This window comes from Ascidiella aspersa, chromosome 4 (assembly GCF_963924565.1).
Source record: "Ascidiella aspersa chromosome 4, kaAscAspe10.2, whole genome shotgun sequence".
NCBI lineage: Eukaryota > Metazoa > Chordata > Ascidiacea > Phlebobranchia > Ascidiidae > Ascidiella > Ascidiella aspersa.
In genome coordinates this window covers 911,207-935,948 of record NC_139450.1, presented here as the reverse complement: position 1 = coordinate 935,948, position 24,742 = coordinate 911,207, and the positions used below count along the sequence as shown (strand labels likewise).

General features: G+C 36.3%; 1 protein-coding gene across 1 annotated transcript in view; it reads left to right on the top strand.

Moving 5' to 3' along the window:
- Positions 1-20,498, top strand: part of LOC146146531 (ephrin type-A receptor 4-B-like) — a 40,128-nt gene extending 19,630 nt beyond the window's left edge. The window contains exons 8-18 of the mRNA XM_083387643.1: positions 4,424-4,579; positions 7,569-7,677; positions 10,722-10,866; positions 11,406-11,496; positions 12,883-13,115; positions 13,414-13,607; positions 14,202-14,434; positions 17,073-17,323; positions 19,126-19,335; positions 19,563-19,712; positions 20,307-20,498. Of these exons, the coding sequence (XP_083243769.1) occupies positions 4,424-4,579; positions 7,569-7,677; positions 10,722-10,866; positions 11,406-11,496; positions 12,883-13,115; positions 13,414-13,607; positions 14,202-14,434; positions 17,073-17,323; positions 19,126-19,335; positions 19,563-19,712; positions 20,307-20,498 (1,964 nt within the window). The remainder of the gene's footprint in view (positions 1-4,423; positions 4,580-7,568; positions 7,678-10,721; positions 10,867-11,405; positions 11,497-12,882; positions 13,116-13,413; positions 13,608-14,201; positions 14,435-17,072; positions 17,324-19,125; positions 19,336-19,562; positions 19,713-20,306) is intronic.
- The last annotated feature ends 4,244 nt before the right edge of the window (positions 20,499-24,742 follow it).

The following is a 24,742-nucleotide window of genomic DNA, read 5'->3' as shown; positions in this document are numbered from 1 at the left end:
AATGTCGTTTGTTGGCGTCTCGCGTGGCGCGGCGAAAAGACGATTCGGGCCTTTGAATGAGAGCTCGTGACAAGCTTGGGGGCGGGGGATAAGCAAGGGGTGAATGAGGTCTGGGTAATAGTAGCGAAGGGGCGGGGTAGACAGGGTTTTCGTTTTAAGGTGGTTTTTATTCCGGGATTACAATACCCCGACGCAGATAACGGACGCGATTTATGCTTGTCTGATTCGAAGTTGGAGCTAGTTGAAGAAGTTGACATTTTGTAGAGATTTATGCTGACGCTGTGCTGCCACCTTGTGGCGAGGTTATACTTTCTATGTACTTTTTTAACTTTCGCTGCAGTGATTTTGAGAATATTTCACTGTTTTTAGAATTTACTTCACCCATAACCGTAGAAGTTCTGTTAAATGAAAAAAAAAAATCTTGAAAGGGCTTGGCATACCCTAAGGTTTAAAGTCCAATTATTGGAGACATGCAATAAAGTAAAGCGTATTTATTAGCAAAGTAAATGCCGTGAAATAATCGGGTCACGATTAGCCCGATATTATGCTAAGATGTTACTTAAGCTTGTTGCTTCAACACTTTACCGGCGCCTTTCCACTGGTAATCTCTTGTTAGGCTTACAGCTTTCAAAGGTGTGGGTTTTAATGCAAAAATGCGCAATGCGTCAATTGCATGCCGACACGCATAATAATCGCATATACACAATCTTGCATGGGCGGTTTATATTCACTAATTGCAGATTACCAATCGATCAATTCTCCATAAACACGCTTGTGTAAGTTTAACGCCCGGACGCTTAACACCAGGACACTTGTGTCCCTGCCCTGGGCTCTATGTGATACAACATACTCATAACTCCATACAATAATACACTCAACCTTTTCGACGTTTTGAAATTAATTTTCTAGCCCAACAGCAAAAAAGCACTAATTAACGCGGTAACCTAATGAACCCTTTTTGTACGTTATGGCTCCAAATTGTTTGATTTGTTTGTTAGTTTTTAACAGTAGTTACACGCCAATTTTATGATTAATAAAATGTCTTTTGTCAAAAATTCGTGTATTTATCAATGCAACCATCATATTTCCCATCCCTTTTGCAAAACTATGCGGCATAAAAACTAAATGCACTAGCCATCCCAAGCGGTTAAAAATATATTTCCAGAATGTATATTTTCCAAAAAGGTAGTTTTGACGATTGATTAACAATACTGAAGCGTCATTCACAGTTTAAAGAATTGTATTTTATCACAACATAGTATCCAGCAATGCAGCTCATTGTATTTCCCCATCTCTTTTGCATAACTACACGTCGTTTAAAAACAGGGCGTTTAAATGCTCTAGCCATGCCAATCCAGTGGCCATAAAACGGCCGACTAGTCAACCGGGATTTACAGAGGCTTAAAGGCTCCCGGTAGCACGTAGGTTTGCGTTCCACGCTGCTACTGACGTTAAACGAGGATAAGACTGTCTTAAGCGAAGCTTGTAAACAGACGCTCAGACCCAGTGGAGACGAATTAGCGCGGCGACAAATTGTCAGCATGGAAGTAAAAAAACGCATTTGGGGGAAGTCTTGTCCCCCGTGATTCACTTGGTTAGCAGGGCTCCACTAAAACTGTAATGCCTTAATAAGCTTGTTGCTTCATCTGGCCATTATTTTATTAACTTTACGTTAAATTCTGCCCTCATACAACACTACACAACAACGTATACGGAAAGCAATTCTTTATCATTTTCGAAACAAGCTGAAGATCTATATTTGGTCAAAATTGATTTCAAAAAGTCTAAGCCTAATCTAGCCATTTTTTAAACGTTACGTTAAATTCTGTTTTACACAACACTATTAAACACATTATAAACATTGCTAAAATGTTAGACCAATCTTGTATCTCTCTAGTGTAGTTTGTAATTTATTACTCTACGTAAAGCATACGAATTGCTTTTTATGTTCAGTTGTTTAGTATTGCTTCTTTACGTTTTTTTGCACCTTTTTGTGCCAATTTGAAGAGAAAAATTTCAAATCACGATAATTACAAATAGAGTTGAGATGCAACCACCCTTTAGAGTGTTCAAATTTAGACAACATATTATTCCCATATTTTATACATATATACATATAACAATACAACCCTTGCATTATGCAAGCTTTGTTAATTGAAGAAAGGCGTAAGAACCTCTGTATTTAAAACTTACCGGAAACTACTTCATGAGAACAAAGTGTTTAGAGAATCGCCTTGGCTTCTAAATTCGCCGCGAACATTTCCCGGATCTCACGACATTTAGTCCGGTTCTGCGCATGATCGGGTTTCACTGCTTTGCCACCTTTGGTCGCACAACTAAGAAGTGTAACTCGGTCGTGGACAAGAATTCGGTGTTCAAGTGTCGCAGGGCTGCTTCTGCCGGTTAAGGGGAAGGTAACCTTCCTGAGGGTTGACAAACGGATGTGTACAGAGCACCGCTGGATGTTTACTAAACACTTTGGGCCTTTTGCGTGTGAATGTGGTGACATGTTTCATTAACGTTGACCTTTACTTGTGAAAGCTGATATCAAAAAGAGAATTTATAAGAGATAAAGAATAAGAAATCAATGATATCTTAAAAAGTGATCCACAAATATTAGAACCTTGGCTTGTAAAATTCGAGGATTAAATTTAGGACGAAAATGAATCTAAAATTTATTAGTGAATCTATAAATGTAAGCATTAAAAAAACTACTGATAAAATAATGATAAATAATAAAGGCACTTTCCATTGTAGCTTGTAATATTAACAAAAATATATCAAAAGATTTTGAAATAAATCATACGCTGTTTTAGAAAATAAATTTGAGAAACAATACACCATGATTTTAACCCATAAACTTTTAATTGAAAAAAATCAGGATCAAGTTTATTATATTTTTTAAAACTGTGCTTCATATTGTGTCGTAACAAAACTTTCAAAACCCGTTCATTTGAAGTCATTGTAAGTTTTAACTTGTCGAATGATCGTTTGTTTGAAGTTCAGCCATAAATTCAAAACTTAGGGGTGACGAAAGATATCTTTGCACCCCTGAAATGTCGCGAACAACCTCGGCATTGTGCGACACGTATTTACACAAGCGCGCGACATGCGACAATTGTGTCGCGTCCGAGGCGCACAATGTGAATCGTGTCGCTTCGTCGCGCGCAAAAGACCCCTGGTCCATTCCAACTCACGGATCGCTTATTGTGAAAAGGCGAGTTTACACAATCGGGGATCGCGCGTCCATTGTGCAACCATGGCAACCGCACGCTGATACTTCCGATAAAAAATGCGGCGCAAAATCCGACGTGAAACGAAACTCTTTTGACTATGAGGTCATAGTTAGAGTCGATGACTAACAATAGACGGCGAGGTGAACAACTCATGAGACTGAGAAAAATTTTTTAAATTCCAAAAAGTGTTGGCCAGCTTGAATGACATAAAGTTCATTAATTCTAACTACAACACGCCCTTTGAAGTTTTTATAGCTTAATGGTTTAACGCTTTAGCAATATGTAACAGAAATAAGAAACCCATAACGAGGTATGTAACATTTTAGGAAAGTTTTGACAGATTTTCTTAATTGGTGTTTGTTAAGAAAGGTTTACACAATGCTACTCACTTTTGTAAGGGACATTTGTTTTTTAAGTAAAAAAATGTCAGAACACCCATCGAGGTTTTCAATCACGTAATCCTGAAATAACCCGAGTAATTTCAAGCCGACCATTTCTTCCAAGCGGGTAACGCCACCCAACCCATCCCTGCAGCTGTGGGTGAGATTTGGGGTGATATGGGGCTAAGAACAAGACCCATAACCCGGGAAGTGGTTTATATGCCCCCTCGCACGAAACACGACCCCATTTGGGGGTGAGGGGGCATTTCCGCGGAATTTCACCCCCACAAAGCGAACCCCATTACTTTGAAACGAACCCTGTCGAATTGTCACCGGCTTTTAGAAGGTTGCGACAAAAATAGGTTTCTGAAGAAAATGTTTAATTTTTGACGCGTGCAGTTGTAGGCCTAATTAGTGCAGGTGTGTTAGGACTTTTGGGGCAATTTGGAATGCATAGGCAATGTGCTTTTAAACAACACAAGTTTAAAACATCGATGTTCAATGTTTTCAGTTTCTTTAAGTATACAACATATAGTTTCTTTATCTAAAAAGAGTTAATGTTTTATCTCATAGCTAAAGTTCTTTCTAATCAATCTGTATTTACAGTTAGTATTGTCCTATTTAGGCTCTATTGTCATTAACACAGTTATAACTATATAAATGATAAACCCTTTTTAAATAGAAGCCAATATAATCATACCTTTAATTCTTTCTTCAAAATTACAAACATTCTAACAGTTATAGCTACTACTGCAGTTTGCCTTTAATTTCATTGCGTGAATCTAAACTCCTTCTTTTGTGTTCCAGCTTGTGGTCGAGGCCAGTACAAGAACAATGCTGGTAACGCAGATTGCCAGAGGTGCCCAGCATACAGCCACTCCAGGGATTACGCCTCTACTGTGTGCGAATGTATGTACGGATACTACAGGGCGCCTACTGATCTTGCAACGTCTCCTTGTACCAGTAAGTTGACGTTAAGGCGTTATTAATACAAGAGTGGGAAATGGACAAAGTCAGGCGTTCTTTATGCCGCCTATTAATCAATAAAATCCAATGTGCATTTGGAAAAAACATGAGAAATAATAATAAATGTGGAACACGGTATGATTACTTAACTGATGTTTTTGGGACGAAAATGAAGAAATCTAAAAGAAAAAATATAACATAAAAAATGTTTAAAATTGTAATATACTTTTTTCTAATTTTTTTCCCTTATAATTTTTTATGAAAAATTGTATTAGGATCCCAAGTATTTCCTCAAGGAAAAAGTCCTTTATCAAGGTCCCCAACAATTTCACTTTTTCTATTGAATAAAATAAAGGCTTCTTTAAAAAAAGATTATATCCTATTTTCGGTTTTAGCTTTTTCGGGACCATTGCCTTTCATAATAGAAATTTACTCGCTTTTAACATCTGTTTACCCAATTGTATGGTGATGTGAACATTATCTCATGATGGTTTTCTCGCCACCAAAACTCGATAAACTATAATTAAATTTCGTCTGTGCCTCTCAACACGCCGCGCACCGCCGGTTTACGCAAGCGACATGCGGCACAAACGTCGCCTAATCGAATCTAGGGCAAATCAGGGCTTCTGTACAACAATAATCCAATCAAAACGCGCAATACGCTTCACCTGATGTCAAAGCCAAACCGGGGGTCTCCCAGCCACTAAATTGCGGCTAATTTTGTTTGGATCCCCTGAGTCAGTGTGGCCATGTCAAGCTTATGTATGTCGCGTGACAATAGGAGTGTTTACAATTCCGCTTTAAAAGTTCCACTTTTTACATTTTAAATGCCTTTTTTGATATTGGTGTATTATTTTTAAATTTTGGTAGCTGCTAACCTTTAAATTAGTTTACAAGGTTGCTTTATTTATTCGACTTTCTATTCAACCAATTGCGAAAATGTTTGTAAAAAAGGCTGCCGACTGGTTTTGGATGAATTCGTAAACTTTGCAACGAATTAAAAACTTGCAAAAAGAGACGCCGACATAAATGATTTATCGCAGCTGTCATATAAAATAATTAGATGTTTTTGACGGGGAAAGTTGACTGTGGAAACCAGGTTATTGAGCGCAAAACCAAAGGGGACAAGCTTGTCATTTAAAAGGGTTGAAAATTTACCATATTACAGTTCAAATAAAACAGCTAACATCAAATTCACCAACTAATTATTTAAAAATAAGAACCGACCGATTTACGAAAGCACACAAAAATTTGGCCACAAAACATTTTTTTATCCGATTGTGTCCAACGCAATTTTAAAAACCACATGAACCGTTCAAACGGTTTTAAAATAAAATAAGAAAAAAATGCTTTTAAAAATATTTTTTAAACATATGCCTATTTAAAAAAAAGCCGTTTCTTTAGCGAAGTTGCCGCGAGACCTGACTGAAATAATTGCCTTTTTCCTCGACCAACTGTTTTGTCGCAAAGCATCGCAATTTGAAAGCGACGTGAAGCGTTCAAGCGAATCTTCGGCCTTATTTTGTTTCGGGGTCGCCCGACCTGTCAGCTTCCCGGCTTTTACAGCTCGCGACGCGGAAGCCTTCGGCGGAGGGACATTAATTTTTAAAAGCGCCCCTTCTTTGTTTCGTCACAAACGCAGAGCGACCCAGGAAATGCCGACACCGCGATGTTTAGGAGTTGTAAGCCGCTTTAACAGCTACACACGCTCGTAAACGTCATTTAATGATGACGTAATGGTTTGGACAAGCGATGTCCGATATAATTTAGGATCGGACGATACTTGATATTAAGTCGTCCGATACTGGGATGGTATCGGTATTGATCCGATGTCGAATTAATATATTAATTTCAGTTATGGCTTGCAAACAAGTTAAATATTTACTACAAAGGAAAGTTGTCAATATTCAGTAAATTAACAACCCTAGATAACTGAGCTGTTGATGCAAAAGCACATTATAGCCTAATTAAAATGTTTAAAACGGGTTTATTTGAATTCTTTGTACTGGGGAGTTAAAAATAACATTTCAAATGAAAGCATTTTTTTAAATAAGAGTTATGCAATGCTAATATTTTTTTATTAACAATGGAACACACATTTAAGCTTATGAAGCCGTTGAGTGATGCATTGTAATTGCTCTTTTGGTAATGGCTCTGTTGGCATAAACAACAAAATATAAACGATTGCTTGTGAAAATTACTTATTTTTTTAAACTTCTACGTTTGTGGATGGTAAACTCATCATTTCCAAATATAACCCGGTTTGAATACCGCATACAATAACTTTGTATCTGGGATGATGTGCGACTAGTAAGGAGCTCGAACTGACATTATGTACATATTTCGGTTACGCTCCGCTGCATTCGGCATAGTTTGGCGGCATTTTGTTGCCCCCCCCCTTTTGGCACATTTTCTGGGGGGTTATTCCCGGGTCACTTATTTTGCCGACAAATTCGCGCTAGGCGCTGTATGTTTAACAATTGCTTCACTGAGGAGATTGATGCTTTTGTTTAGAAGCTTGCAAATGGCTTGATACGCTCTGCGACAATTGTCAAACAAAAATCTGCGCTAAATTCAACAGGCATGTTTATAGTTTTTAACCACTATGAAAAAAATGCTACATTATTTTGTAAATAAGGCAAAGTATTGTGCTGTCTTACAAACAATTTTCAAATTATTTATTGTTTATATTTTTTTCGAACTATGCGATGGCTAAACTGCTAAAAGTAATTTAATTTTTTACATTGTGAAACAGTTATGTTTGCACATGTATAATATAAAAAAATGGGTATTCTACTGTCTTACGAACAATTCTTAAATAGAAATAAATTGGATTTCTACCTATTTTTTACTGTTAGTTGTTACTTTTAAAAAGGACTCACAAAATTTAAAAAGATTGTAATGACTTTATACAGTACTTACTATGCGATATCATCTATTCTTATTTAAAAATACATTAATGCCGAATATTTCGTGTAATTTGTAGAAACCCCGAGTCGACCGGAAGACCTTAGAGTGAGCGTGAACCAAACCAACGCACATTTAACCTGGAACCGACCTTTACACGACGGAGGAAGGAACGACTTAACTTACAGGTCAGTAGAAGTGCATTAATGTCCGACATTTTTGATCATTATACCTTGGTCCGTAAAATATTATATCCAAGTTTGTACTGCAATCAGATATATAGCATCTGAGGTGAAAATAATACTAATATTAGTACAAAATTTGTGCAACAACATACCGCAAATAAGAAACTGCCAAAATATCTTATTAAAGCTTCATAAACGAATATTTAGCCCTTCAAAAGCAGGATTTTTGGTAATTAAATAATGTTACACTTGTTTGAGTTGGGTTTGAGAAACGTGCAGTCATGTTATGGAGAATGGTTACTTCATGAACATGCTTATTTACCGCTAATTTGATGTTCATGCGCTGCCAGCAATCCAAGGAGAAAATACTTCCGCAAAATTTATTTGTTTAACGCAATAGCAGCGGCCCCGGCATACAACGCTACATCTAGCTGATATACACTGACCTATTCGATGTCAATACGTGAACTTTTTTTTAAGAAATCAGAATGATTTTAAAGCATGACTGTTTCAGATATGATCTTATAAAGAACCTGTTGAACAATACTCGCAAAAAATGTGGGTAAACATTTAGTTTATTTTCAGCTGTGTTAAACACAATATTCTTGTTTTTAGTTTTGAATGCCAGAATGACTTTAAAATGATTTTGCAATAAATTTTAAAAACATATAAAAGGGTTTTGTAAATCACTTCCCTTCATCTCATTTCTTATTCGATTCGATAAAGAATAAACATGTTTAAAGCGGATATTTAAATTTGCCGAATCGTGCTGTCATGTAAAACACACCGGAAATCGTTTAACCGTACAAAAGAAGGTTTTAATGCGGTTGTACCAATATCTTGTTTTACAAACCGGTGCTGGGAACGTGGGAATTACATGCGATCTTACAAAGTTGATTGCTGTTAATTGTCAGTACATGCGGCGGACTTGCGTCACAATCTTGGCTTAATTCGCTTAATTCCAACCTTGTTCCTACACTGCGGTGTAACTGGACGCCTCTAAAACTGGGCGAGGTTCTGTGGCTGTCTGGAGCGTATTGTGACAAATGCAGGGACATTTTACATGGACATAGTAAAACGCAAGGATATTTTTACTTAAATTATCTTAAATCGGTGATTTTAACTCTTTCGCACAAAAAAACGACTTAAATAGAGGTAAAAAGGTGGGTTTTTCAAGTTTAGGGTTGATATTGCTGAAATCACGATCCACATAACAGTGCGTTTCTTGTTCAGTTTACAGTCTTATAAACTAGACAAGGTGGAAAAAGATGCCATAAGGAACAAGCAATTAACATATTTTTGTACTATATCTAACCAGATTTATTTTTCCAACTATTTCCGTTTCCATTTTTGCACCTTTGAGCAAACAAGGATTTACTAGATTCTTATAACGCGGCATCAAAATTGACTGATTTTAAAGCGTTGTTATTCACCTGATACAGGATGTTGTTTGCGGAGAAATGAAAGAACATTTGTCAATAAAACTACATTTTTGCTTCATGGAAAGATAAAAGCAGAATTCATTTCCTCGTTTTTTCATTAATAACATCAAACCTTGCAACTGACAATTTAGTCTTAAAAAAACGAAAAGGGATATCTACTGTACGCTCTATATTCCGAAATATTTTGGAGATTTGTTTTGTTATAACTTTATAACGACTTTTCCATGAATAATTTATTTGCCTTTTTTTTACATAAACACCACTAGAATGCAAACACCACCTTTTCGTGGTTCCCTTGATATGCGCGCCTAAGTTTTGAGGTGCGGAGGTCTCCCCCCACCGGATGTTGCGCGTCGCAATTATTTGTCGCGTGTCGCGCGGTTTCTGGCGACACGCGACGCGCGCCCAGCCCATCTTAACTTTTAATTAAAACCCCGCTCCCCCAGTTCTGTGCGGTATGTCACGTGACCAAAGCATACCTGAACATTTCCTATTTGCCTTAAGAAATTAAAGCGACTTTAAGATATTTTCGACTGATTTTTGATGGTAATAATCAATTTTAAAGTTGCAATAAATCTAGGTTGGTGTGAATTATACCTCAACTGTGTACTTTTGTAACAAAGATTTTTATTTAACGATAAACTTTTTTTTTTTTTTTTATTTAATGATGGCCAGTTATCATTGATCTTTTTAATTTAGTGTTATTATTTTTGTTGTTGTAATTTTAAGTACTTTTTACAGTTGTTATGTATGTATGTGTAAGTTTGTTAAAATCCCAGTTTTAACATAAAGTTTCTGATGTGTGTCATCATTATTATGAAATATTTTTAGGACGCATTGATGAGCTATAATAGGCCAGTTGTTGGATATCGATTTATATTGGACCAAAGCACTGTTTGCAAATTCTTGTCAATTTTACCAATCCAATTTGTCATTGGCAGCGTCACTTGAATTTCAAACGCGCATCTGCATTCCACAATTGAAGCAGGTGCCTTAATCCCCAATGCACCCCACTCCCTTGGAAACCCGCCGCGTTAAATAATGCAATTATCGCGCTAGAACCCCCAGTTGGCAGAATGCCAGATGCAGATGCGCTTCCGTTTCCAGAATTCTGCCATTCACCCCACGAAGGTGCGGTCGCAAAACGAATTAGTGGAATCGTCCCTGGGTTTTGGCACCGCTCCTTCATCGATTTAAGCGAGATTTTCCCGATTTTAAACCACAAAAGCCACTGGATTCCTTTTAGCTTTTTTCGTGGCGTTGCAGTTGCGAGATTTGATCGAATTGCAAGGTTTACTAAAAAGTAAACTAAAGATTTCAACTCAAATAAAGTACATCGGTGTAATAATCTCTATATAAGGTATTTACTTATGTGAAAAAACATTGGTGTGGATCAAACAAGTCTTTAGAAATAAGAAAAAAACAAAGGAGGACAGTTTTGAATGCTTGTGGTTTGTAACATCCTTCGTGTACCATTTCCTTAACAATTTTTCGAGTATCTTTCGACATGTTTGATAACAATTTTTAATTCAGCAAAAGTCTTCCAAAAAACATCAAAGCGTGTAATTTCTTCTGCATTTTTAACGTTATGTTTTTGTCCGACAGGGTTGAGTGCTTTCGCTGTCAGTTCGGTTACCGGGCGTGTACGTCATGTGATGATGACGTAGATTATACCCCCTCAAAAAGCGGCCTGACCTCCCCCAGCGTAACTGTGCAAGATCTCAGCTCATTTGCATATTACAAGTTCAAGGTAAAAACAATGTTTTACATTTAAGTTATAATATTTAAAGTTTGCAGAAACATAAACTAAAGATTTAATTGTCTTCAGTACAAATTATTTTATTGGTAAATTCAAACTTTGCTGATAGTTGTATTGTTTTTTGAAGACAAATTAGAACATTTTTGAACTTAAATGTTTACCATTTAATATAAACTGTTGCTTCCAGGATAATATTAATCAAGATGTCTCCTTTCGTGATTGTATTTCTTATTCAACGTTAAGATCCTTTACTCTTTAAATTCTTAACTTTAGGATAAGCTATTTTGAGACTTTTATTTGACGTAAAATATTTTTACAAGCTAAAAAGTCACTCGTAGCTAACCTTGTTTGAAAACCTCGCATAAAACTTTAATCGTTTTGTTTCGTCCGTTGAAGTAAATCGATAAAAGTTTTATGCGAACTTTTAATCAAGTCTGCCTTAAGCCCCTCACATCTACTTTGTTGAACTTGCACTTTGTGATATGTATTGTGATCTGTGTGATATGTAACCATGTGATCTGTGTGTCCAGGTGTTCGCATTAAACGGTGTGACGTCAGTGGCCAGCAGGGGGCAGCAGAGCACGAGCTACGCTGAGATTACGGCGGAGACAAGCCAAGCTGGTGAGTGAGGTTGATAAACAAGTGAAGTAAACGAAGTACGCTTGAAAATACCAAAAAAATGTTAACCTGGTATCCTTTAAACAAATATTTTGGCTAATTTTTGCCGTCTTTAATTTATTTCTAATTACTAACTAAACTGAACCGTTAAGCTAGGATAAAATTAAAATAAAAGAGCCTTTTGTGGATTGAATTTTCTTTCAGCTTGAAAACTCCTTCTTGCGTTATTTTGTTTATATTTTTCGGATTTTCAAATCGAGCTCATAATTTGGTATTGGCATATAGATGTTTTAGCGTACCTCAATTCCTGTAAAGTCAAGATACAGCTTTCATTGCTGTTTGCAATTTTTCTATTTACATGAACAGCTTAACTCACTGTAATAATCCCAAAGGTGGTCTTAGCGTTGAAATTGCTTCAAAATATTTATCTTCTATTCATGGAGCGTATCGTACGTCCTACCCTGTTCAAGTCTAGCGTGCTTGCCAACATCGCTGAAAATCAAATAAACATTGCTACCATTTCACCCTTTCTTATTAGAGGCGCCCTTATCGACGACCCGTACAAACTACACCCTTCCTCGGTATTTCGTCAAAATGTAAAAATCAATTTTTACACTTACGTAAAATGGGCTCTCAGTAGATCTTGGTAATTTGCCTGGTACCAGGTTGCTTTATAAAGGGTCAACTTGATAACTATAAACAAACCTTAAGCGCTTTTAAAAAGGTAAACTTAAAATTTTGACACTTCACGTTAAAAGGTTATCAGTAGGTCTTAGCTGTTCGACTGGTATCAATATTTTCACAAATTACCAAACGGGCCACACGATATCTATGCTAACGACTATAGCTTTAGTTTGAAACAAAGCATATATGACAACATGGATCGAAATCAACACAGCCGGCGCCCAAATGTGTATATTTCGAGCTCTGCGATGAAATCTAGTATAAATCGTCAAGAAAGTCGCACAATGCCTTGCAGTGCTTAACATGTTAGTTATTGACAAAGAATGTTGCAAAAACATAATTTAATAGCCAACCCATCAGTAAACCAACTTAAGTTCAGCCGATTCAAAATTGTGTTGGATCTCGCCCGTAAAGATTGAAATATTATAGTCCATAGAAAAGTAGCTAAAGATTCGCGCAAATTAGGTAAGGTAGAGTTAAAGAGCAAGTAAATGAACATGAGAAATGAGGCAAAATACGTCTGACATTATTTGCCAAGTCTTTTAAGTTTATTCAAAGAACTAAATAATTTGATAAAAGTAGCTAAACCTTCACGCAACTTAAGAGCCAAGTTAAGCAACATGAGAAATTTTACTAAATGTACCATATTTTCATTTCCCAACTCCTTAGTTTATTCAAATAACTCACTTACTTGTTTTTTTTCAGCACCCTCAGTTGCCGCCAATGTCGCCGTCACCCACGTCACTGATGACGCGTTTCTTGTGACGTGGGCCGCCCCCTCCAAGCTCAACGGTCGCATCCGGGAGTATGAGGTCACAGTGACGTCACTAGGGGAGCAGAAGGGGCCAGGGGAAGTCCCGGACCAAGTTGTGAGTCACACGAGCAAGTTGAAGCTTCAAGTTACTGGACTCGACTTGGATTCAGAATACTTGGTCACTGTGAGTTGGTTTGTATTGTTACGTCACACAATTGAGCTGTTTCGTCACAGATGTAACAACTCAAGTTTGACTTTGAATCGTAATATTTCATTGAATTCGCCTTTATAATTGCTTCAAAAAAGGTTTTTTTACACACTTTTACAGTGACTTTTCAGAAATACAAGAGTCGCGAAATTGTCAAAATTCGTCCATAGTTTAGTTGTGTTCGTTTTACTGTTATGCTATTCAGCTGACGATGTTTCATCCTTAACAAACGTTCTTGCATCTTTAAAACATACATATTTACCCAATTGTTTAGGTCCGTGCCCAAACATCAGCAGGCTACGGACCCTACAGCACTCCTCTGAAGGTCCGGACCAGACTGGCAGTGACGTCAACTACAGAGGAAGAGAAAGCTAAACCGACAACGAGCATGTTGCACCTTGTACTTGCTGTCATCGCTGGCTCTCTACTGGTCGTAATTGTAATTGCGGTCGTCTTCTTCTGCAAAAGGTACTTGCCTTTTGTTCCAATGTTTGGTTTTGCGTAATACTGCTGCTGCTGCTGCTGCTGCTAGAAATATCTGCCCTATTTTTTTAAATAATATTACTAGTTGTTCGATGATTAAACTGCATGATTGAAAAACCTTCTAATTTCTAAAAACACCCGTTTTTTTGTTTAAAAAGTTGTTTGATTAAATTACCTTGACTGTTATTATACAAAACATTCATGACCTGAACTTTAAAACAAAACTTGAAATAAGACATTGCCGTGGCACAAATAAGAGTATATTGTGTACGTCAGTTCATTAAATGACTGTCAATATGGGAATTCTTGTTTAATATCAAAAAGCATTTTGTTGTAAATCACCCTGGAGTATTAACTTCTCTAACCTTTTTCGAACTAACACTATTTGCAGTAGTAAGAATATCAAAGCCCATACAGAAGTGGGTATCATTTTGTAAGTTTCGAATAAATCTTTATTTATTTTCAACTTTGGTTAGGCACTTATTCTAAGTATATATAAACTGCTGATGCTGAGGCCTCAACCATTACGCTCCAAAGCTGTTTGCAGTACACAAAAACATCTTAATCTTCTTCCTCTAGGCGATCGAAGGGCCACCGATCCACGAAGATGATGGGGGACTTTGAGAAGTTTGCGATGATGCAAACAGGAGGGGTTGGGGCAAGAGTGGGAGGATCCATGAGGAGCTATCCTCCATCCATCCACAAAACCTACATCGACCCAACAACATATGAAGACCCACAGAGAGCTGTTCTCGACTTCACGAAGGAGATTGACTCAAGTTATGTGGCCATTGAGGAGGTTATAGGAGGAGGTAAGGATGCTTTGGTGTGTCGTGATTACGTTAAGTTCTGCTTAATGTATACAAGTATTATCATCAGTGGTAAAAGTAGGACGTTAAATAAATTTTTAGCTACATTTCGTGTAAAATAAACGTAAAATGCGGTCAGCCGCGAAAAATCGCTTAAACAAGCAAACGGTTTACAGTCAAAGTACTTCATTTCCAGCCGCACGAGTTTTTGTTTTACAAAAAACTATATTACAGCCGCGCAATTTTAACTTTGTAGCCTTTAAGCTGCAAAATCGTCTCCCCTGCGCAAGATTAAAGCTAAAATGTTCTTTTCAGCTGCCCATTTACTTTTCACCACGACAGCACACCATCTCCTTAAATGTAGGCCTATTTAAACTAGGGTTTCAGTTTGTGCAAAGCACTACATCAAATAATGACCTCAAAATACTCAAGGTTACTTGTTTTAGACGTCCCATTATGACGTAATTTTGTGACGTCATCTCTAAAATTTTCAGGCGTCCGAGTGAGAAAATTATTATTTATCATACAGTATGGTCTACAAAAGATAATAAAAATATATAAAAACTGTGATCAAATGTTCCCTGTAATTTAATCCATCACCAGTATAGATCGCTAATCAATTTCTTGTTATATTGTCATTTCAATTCATTTTCATGCTTGTTATATTGTCATTCAATTCATTTTCATGTTTTGTTGTAAATGATTTCCTCTATATCTGACACCAAATGGTTGTGACATTTACACACAGCGATAAGTGTTATTACCATAGCGTCTGGTCACTTAAGTGGTGAAATAAAACCGGGCAGATGTCCAGCGTTCTTCAACTAATCTTTCGATCTAAATCATTGCTTCCACAATCGCGCTGCCCAATAAATTCCTAATCATTTTAAAAGCGCAAACATTATGCGAGGCATCTGTCTTTCGGCAACCTTATCATTACATTATGTGTGTTGGTTTGTATGTGAAGATATGGAAAAATAGATAAAGCCGGAATTTTAATTGGAAAAAGTGGAATTTCTAAAAATATAGCAAAAATGGTTTCAAAGATATAAATTAAGGTATTTTTACACTGAATATTAAACTGTTAATGATATTATTAGAAGGCTACCCCTGCCCTTGTATTCTATCAGCCGATTCAAAAACAATATTTTAATAAAACTAGTGACAATTTGTGACGAAATCAATAAAAAAATGGCGATTTGTGACCTAATCAAACGTGCAATAAAATGCGGGTCATTAGATGAAATCTTCATATTTCATTTCTCCCCGTTATATTGTACAAGGTTGTTCATCGATTGTGTGGTACGTCGGTATTGATTTACGTGTTTGAGTGATGGAATCATTTGTTAGCGCATTTATTGCAACGACAGGTGCAAGCCACATTCCAAAGATCAATAGGACGGGAGATTGACAGCCTCGCGTTCATTTAAATAGAGGATTTGATGCGTGTTTCTTAACTTATTGGGCCGTGATGTTCTGGGTCATAAGTTTTACCGACTCTATATTCGCGAAATGCAGGTTTTGCGAGTAAAAAATAATTAGTTTCGAAAAAATGTTAAATTCTGTACCTAATGCCATGGGGCGGAATTTTTTTGAGATTTCTTTTTTAATTTTGTATAAAATGAGGCACTTTTCGTTTAGACGTTAAATGTGCCACACCATATTTTGGGAAATTCAAAATAAAAACCAAAAATATGTGATAAAGTTCTGCAAAGAAATCTTACAAATATAATTCGCGTATTTTAGTTTAAAAATGCAAGAATTTATAATAATTGTTGATAACTGTATTTGTCTTATATTCAAAATACTGAAAACACGTTGCACTTTTGACAAATTGCATTGAATTTAATTCATCAAATTGGTGTTTTTCGAACGCATTTCACCATCTGCTACTAAGCTATCGTAAACCTGTGTTTAGCTACACATCAAACATTAGCCGCCGATCGATATTTAACCTAAACGGCGTACATCGGACATAAAATCAACATTATGTGTCCTTTAGTGCCCAACCCGCGCCACACAACCATCAAAGCACCCACTGGTCAAGCGGTCATGTCACGCTTAATTGTATAAAGTAACCGCTCGGACACCAAAATAACGTCACCTCTGTGTGGCCTTTTGACCCGATGACCCTATCTACGTCCAGATCGCAAGGATGTTTGACTTAATGCACTCGTTATGCTCTGATTGGCAAGGCGTGTAATGCAGAGATGACAGTGTCTCGGAAATATCTTAAACGCATTTCTCAACATATTTTAAATGCTAAGAATTTTAAAAGCGTTCAAGAGGTATACTTACCAATGCGCATTGGAATTGCACATACAACTTTTCTGTAATTTTTAGATTTTGGTAGCCCATGATTTAGACAAAATTGCCCAAAAAAATATTGTTTCAAGTTGACCATTGAGTTGAAAAAAGGGTGGTGTACATTTTTTTTCAAAAAATTTGCTGTACATTTTGTTATTTACAACCACGAAACTTTTCAGTTAGAAATGTCCCAAATGCCCAATTAAATCCTATGGCTTTAGAAAATATAAGAGTTTGGTAAACATCAGAGTCAAGACTAGATACTCTAAAACTTTAATGAAGTACATGGCCAATGATCTTTTAAATGTATTTAAAATCATTGTATCATTTTCAGGTGAATTCGGCGAAGTTTGTCGAGGCCGAACTCGTTTACCAAGTGGGAAAGAAGAACAGCAAGTTGCAATTAAAACGCTCAAGTCGGGCTACAGCACTCAGCAGAAGCTGGACTTCCTCGGTGAGGCGTCGATCATGGGTCAGTTTGATCACCCAAACGTCATCCGACTGGAGGGAGTGGTCACCAAGAGCCGTCCTCATATGATTATCACTGAATACATGGAGAACGGATCATTGGATGCCTTTTTGAGAGTAAGGAATTCTATATATTTTAGGAATAATCAAGAAGTTTTTATCTTATTTCGCATGATACACCTTTGACCGTCATGTCCCCTCTTACTTTGTATATATTTTAAAACAGTTTGTTTCATGGAAAAGTTACACATTTTACAAATTGTGGTTGGTGTATGTGCCTAATTTACTAATGGGCATTCTGTAAAAACCGGCTAATTTTGTTTATTTTAAGTCAGCAGTTTGGTCAACAATCCAACTCAATAACCAAATCACAGAAGTTTACTTAATAGTATATATTGTTATATTTTATGGTAGCTATGGAAATTGACCAGGGACTGATAAATTAAAAAAGGATTAACAAATGATGCCCGTGACTTTAAGTTGCAATTGTCGACCCCAAATGCTTCATAACATTGCAAAGTGTTTGAAAGCCTCGCCGTATAAACAGCCTTGTAGCACGACCAGCTGCGCATACCATCAGTGTCTCCATACCTTGGCAACTTTTGCCCGCGCAGATTAATCATTAAATGTCGTGGCCTGCTTGACGTGTTGTTGACGATGAATTGCACGCTTCGACCCTAATAGTTTGCTCTACACCTCAGCTCACCTTAAGTGGTGATATCTTGCCTCAAGCCAATCTAACACAACATACCTTGCCCAGATAACATCTGTTTATACTGTTAAGCCGTTTTGAGACCGAGATATGCCCGAAAAAGACAAAATGGTCTATGAGCTCGTTGGACTTGTGTTTTCTGATTAACTGTTTGTGTGTTGCACATTGCACGTTCACATATGTTTTGAAGATGTGCAGTAAATATATAAACATAACAATGGTTGGGGATTTGCAGATTCCACAGATTTAAATTAACAAACAGACTTACAAAGCTCAAATTTAACTTTGTTTTCAAATTGAAAACCTTTGTTAAACCAACGTAACTAGTCATTTAAACGACAACCTAGTTTTCCCAATAAAAGTCATTTTTTAAGGAGTAAAATTTACCAAAACTACACATCGAAGAAAATTAATTGTTTTAAATAAGATACGCAATAACGTATTTCAAAACCTGAAGTGACACAATTTGCTTCGATTCTAACTAAAGAGTAACAACGTAGGTTCTCTCTTTGAGGTTATTGTTCTTAGATACGCTGCTTGTCATGTCAGAGCTAGACACACGTATTTTAATTTTTTTCTTTCGCCGCGCTCCGATATTTAAAAGGAAAAGCATCATTAAAGATTTATATCCAGTCTGTCGCAAGAAACGGAGCCATTAGCGGCGAAATGGAAAGTATAAATCCAACTACAAAGTCACGGGAAATTCGCAAACCTATAAACATTTGGGGAAACAATGTAAACTAATGAATGTCAGAATGATCCGTGTATACAAACAGTTATACTCATATAACCGGGCAGTATACGTTAAATGAAGTCATGTTTATTGAAGTCTTTTCGTTTTCCGAAGTCGTTGCAACTCTGGGTTTAAAAAAATGGCTAAAATCTACGCTTGTTCTGTTAGCTAAGCAAAAACTTTATTTCCTAACTGTATGCTGACGTCCATTTAAAATAAGGGGGTAAGAAATATAGTTAAATAAGTTTCAAAAGAGGTAGAAAAAAGAGAAAGAAAGTGGGAATATATAATTAGAAAAATGCAAATAAAGAGAGATAACCAAAGAGAAGAAGGCAAATAAAAAAAGAGAAAAAGAGAAGAGAAATAATAAAGAAAAGGAGTTTCTGTCAACTTTTCAAATATCTAAATTTAATTCTGCCCTTAAAATATAATTTTAGCGTTGATTGTTTCTCTAAACATCCGTTTGTTCCGCAGAAACACGATGGTGAATTCACAGTGATCCAGTTGGTTGGAATCCTGCGCAACATCGCTGCAGGAATGAAGTACCTCTCGGACATGGGATACGTGCATAGGGACCTTGCTGCCAGAAACATACTCGTCAACGCACAACTCATCTGTAAAGTGTCAGACTTCGGACTTAGTAGAGTCTTGGAGGAAGATTCAGATGCAACTTACACCACCAGAGTGAGTTTTTAAACTATTTTTTTTTACATTTTGACACTGTTTTTTAATTTTTGTTTTGACACTGTTTTTTTAAAACCTATATTTTACTTTTAAACAAGAACAAAGATTGCTTTATCGTATTTAAATAGTTTGTACAAATATGTAGGATTATGGTTGTTCTACGAAAAACCCTTCATTATTAGATTTTTTCCTGTTGCATTTAAATAATCAACTACTCATTTTTTTAGGGCGGTAAAATCCCAATCCGCTGGACGGCGCCAGAGGCCATCACGTACCGTAAATTCACTTCCGCAAGTGACGTATGGAGTTACGGCATCGTCATGTGGGAAGTGATGTCATACGGGGAAAGACCCTACTGGGGAATGTCGAATCAAGACGTGAGTTGAGAATTTATTTAGTTAATTCGCAATATCCTAAAGCTAAAACATATGAGATCCCACATTTTTACCTATGTTTGATTTCAAAGATAGACTCAAGGACTTGAAACACTTGTTGTGTTTTTGTTAGTTTTAATGTTACCTTTTTATATAAAAAAAACATTGACAATTTAGAACAGGTTCGAATGTAAGTTGTATAACACAATATATTGGAAAGCTCAATATAAAGTCACCACAATAACTAATAACCAGTAAAACCATATAAAGCAAATTGTGTCAATAAAGAAAGTTGAAGAAGATTTTTAGCTTAGTAGATTATGATTTAATCGTCCTAGTTTTTATACATCGTTAAGATTATTTAACGCATGACAATTTGATTTTTACCCTATAAAGAATATCCAAAGCAGTCAACTAAATGCGCCTGTTGTTTTGATAACAACAGGATCTGTGCATAGGGTAAAATTCTGTTCCAAGTGACTTTAACTGATCATGATAAAAGGCCTATTTGTCTTCACAATTTGTTATAAAGCTACATAACAGGTCCGTGTATAGCGAACCTATGATAAATTAATTTTCACTTTTTTGCATTCACAGGTGATTCAGGCTGTAGGAACAGGTTACCGACTCCCAGCCCCAATGGACTGCCCTCAAGTTCAACACCAACTCATGGTCGAATGTTGGAAGAAAAACAGGAACGACCGGCCCAAGTTCGGGCAAATCGTCACTGCTTTGGATCGGATGCTCAGGGATCCATCGCAACTGAAGGCAATCGCAGGGCCAGAGTAAGTGAAGCTAATTTATATGACTGTTTTGCATAAGGGTTAAATAAGGTGCGGCTCGAAAAAAGAGATTCATAGCACACACTGTGGGACCAAAATAAGTGAAGATTAAATATGTTGGTGTTTGCCAGGGGATGTATAAGGTGTAGGTCGAGCCAGAAATTTAAAAACACGCAGATTAATACCAATGTGCAACCGGTACATTGCTGCATATTAACCGACACCGAATGGCGTCATAATAATGGTAAAAAATGCTAAACATAAAAATTGAAATGTTCAGTATTTTTTGGGGATCTTTAGGCAAAAATTGCTTTAGTCTTTTCATAGAAAATCATTGTTTAAATTCCTATAATTAATTTAATAAAGGATCGGCGACCATACCACTCTGGTATCGGGCGAATACTGAAAGTACGACCTGGGACCTAGTATCAGGTTTCGTTTCTGATCCTATATAACTGGACATCTCTATTCTCGGTTAATTTTCCTTTGAATTGTTATTTTAAAACTTACCTGTTTTTTCCTTATTTAGTCCGAACTGCAACGGCCATCTCCTTCACGAAAATCCCGGGAACTTCTCCTGCAATGATCCGGATGCTGCTACTCTTCTGCTTGACAAGAGAGGGGGGAATAAGGAGAGCATCATCTCTGAGATTACCCGGAGCCACGTGGATCTCTCCTCACTCGGGAGTTGGCTGGACAGCCTCGAACTTGAAAGTTACAAGGAGAACTTTGTGCAGAACGGATGCACATCGTTGGAACAAGTTCTACAACTCACACCAAAGTAAGGACTAAGGAGGTCTTCTTTGTTTTGAAGAAGCATGATGGTTGGATGTTCTAGTTAGATGTAGAATTAATATCAAATCTCACCCAGAAGTAGATATTAATTTTCAGCATTTTCAACATTACTGTGTTGTTATCCTACCACATTTGAATGTTGAAAATAAATAAAGGGATAACGTTCCCTGTGAAATTCAAGCATTTTAACGGTAAATGTATTACAAAAATTCAGAAAATTGTATCTCATCTTCGAAAAATATTTCGTTTTGCCTTTTTGTACTAGTTTTCTAATTTTAATTGAAATACAAAAAATTTAAACCTGCTACACACTTAGCACTGTAGTTTGCGTGCTGCGCTATGAATATAGACTTGTTTTTGTTATTGGAAACATATAAAGCCAGAACATGCAAAAAATCGACGTATTATTTTAAACGTTTCGACAAGAACTAATTCAATCATAAGTGTAAAGTTAAGTGAAGATAGAACTTTCTGGCGATTTAATTTGTGTTAAAATTGCCACAAAACCCGTGTTTAGTGTTAAACATTGTTGTGCTTTTTGCTCCGAATTTTAATCCCAACTTTTACTTTACAGTGATCTTTCACTGCTGGGGATCGGCGATATCGACCATCAAGACCGACTCATGGACAGCATTGGCAACATGAGAAGCCACAATTATCAGATAAGGGACACCTTTCACCAAAAGGACGACAGAGTTACTTGGATTCCAGTTTAAACAAGTTTACAAACCGAAACTAGCAGGTTTTGTGGAAACCTTTGTAGGCTCTGAACAGTTCAATTGCTGCTAAAAGTGAGTTTTTTGTCGAGGGCCGATAATTACCTGCAGCTCATTGGATTTAGATTGGAGCTGAGCTCATCCGATTTATCTTGGGCGCATATTTATTTGTTTTTGTGCACATTTTTCCTTTTTGCGACATATTGTTTATGTGTAGTTGCTATTTCTCTGCGTTTTTTCTGACGTATTAACAACTTTATCGAAGCGTCTTTTTTAAAGGCTACCGCGTGAAATATGCTTTTAGTTACTTGTGTTTCACAGATTTGTATAAAATACCAAAGAATGTCGTGTAATTACCGAACGACATTAATCATATCTTAACGTTTGCCTGTCGTTTCTTTTTTTGCTGCAGATGTTTTTTGTCTTTATGCGTGTTTCTCTTTAAACGCAATTAATTTAAACCGTCTTTGACTTTTTTTCAAACGGCTTCTTGTTCATCGCTCGGTACTTTTTTGCTTTTTCGTTTACTTATATTCACTGTGTTTAAAATTAATAAACATCAAGAGCCCGAAATATGTGAGACTGTTTATTAGAAATACAGCAAGACAGTCAATTTATGTTCTTAGAAATAATAGGTTTCCTAAGAACTATATTTAATTTGACGTAAAACGAATATTATAGCCCATAAAAAATTGGTTAGAATTTTGTGAAAGGTTTCGAATAAGTCTTAGGATAATGGCCGGAGGTTGTAGTTAGACGTAGAATGAATATTAAAGCTCATACAGAAGTAATTAGCATCAAAAATAACAAAATAAGCTACAGGTTTAATTTAAAATGTTCTATTTTACTTTTTCATAATGAGTTATTTTATATTCGGCCTCATTATGGCAATACGTCTGTGTTGAACAATCTGTCTGTGTTGTAATGCTACCACATTGAACAGATAAATGATGCAATACAAAAGTTTAATGAATTACTAAATCCATATATCTTTTCACCAGTTTACTGATAATTCGTATCTTTTTTGTGTTAGCGGACAGACTTTCGCCATTTTGATTGAATAACTTTAAGGAATACCAGCGTCAGGGGAACTCAAGAACAACATGATGCTAGAATTATTTGAAAAATTGAAAAACCGAACACTGAAGGTTCGTAGGATCATATTTTTTAAATAAAACGTGTTGTCTTATAATAACGGCCCAAATAGACTTTGAAAATAAAGCATGTCGCTTTTAACGTCTATTTGGACCGTTATTTTCACCATTAAATATAAGCTTAATGTCCAGACAAATCAGTTTACTTTGGTTGTTGTTATACTATATTTAGTTGAAACACATCAATTAGGTATAAATGAGCTCAGCGTCCAAGCTATGCAGTACAGTACTTCGCTAAACGTCGTACATTGGTAGAACACACCATTGCTCATTTGGCTTATTTCGGTACATATTTAGAAAATTATATTAAACTTTGAAGTTTGTTGGATTAAAGTAGAAACAAATATTTTGGCAAATGTTAGCTTTTTACAGGGTGAAAAAATTTTTTTTTTGTTTGTTGTTTTTTGAAAGCCCACTCTATGAACAGTAATAATTATAGATTATTGTTTTAATAGGATCTGTTATTTATTGGTTAATGTTTTCTTACATAAATATATTATGGCTTTCATATTCTACATGTAATATGCCTTTTTTACGATTCATTTATATTTGTTAAATAATATCCCATATAGGTTTGTTGATACTTTAGGGCGACTGGTATTTTCGCATACTGGCACAATGTATATTAAATGGACGACTTAAGCCTTACAGAAATTATTTTAAGTAATATGCCTTTTCACAATTCGTTTATATTTGTTTAATAAGGTCCAATAGATTTAATTATTATTACTTTTTATAGGGCGACATGTGTTTTCGCATACTGGCGCAATAGTTTTGAATTGCCGACTTATTTCTTGAAAGATGACACAGGCGTTAATTAAATAAAAAATAGGGCTATTAAAAATGGAGGCGACTTAAATTTTAAATAAGTTAACGGCGTTTAAATTCGCGAAATTTGGACAAATTTTCAATCAAGATTCCTTTTTTTTAATAAGGCTTGCTTGCAGACTTCAGCAAACTTTAAGTTGCGAGTTAATTTCGCAACATCTGCATATTCTTAGAAGTAGTGTAAAAAAATGTTTTGTTACTATTCTTTCAATGAACGTTTGCTTAAATGCGCTTGGTATTTTACCAGAATCGCAGAATAAAATGGATTTACATTAAGAAGTAGTTGTGAAGCGGAGAGTCACGTTTGAATCTATTTTTATCTGCAGGAATTCTAAGCCGCATGTTTTACACAGCAGCACAAGTTTTCTGTCAACCTTCACATTTATACAAGAAGATTACAATACCCAAGTGTGATGTAACAAGCAACAGTGACGTAATAATTCGTGCGAACACGTCCGGAGATGTGGGGTTTCACTCCCTGGGTCCGGATTTGGCGGTCCGACCACAATCGGATTTCTTGAATTTTGAAACTAATCCTCACGTCCATCAAACTGGCACGACATAATGTGGTTGACGTGCGGTCATAAAACTGAGTTGGCCACATGTACATTGAATGCGTTATTGTATAAGAAAATTCCCAAAGGTCTACAGGATTTTTTTAAACAAATTAAGCCCAGATTTGCGGATATTTGGGGTTTCACTCAATTAAGGGTGATTTTATGAGATAGCTTAAAGACCGGAAAGAATCAAATTTCGTG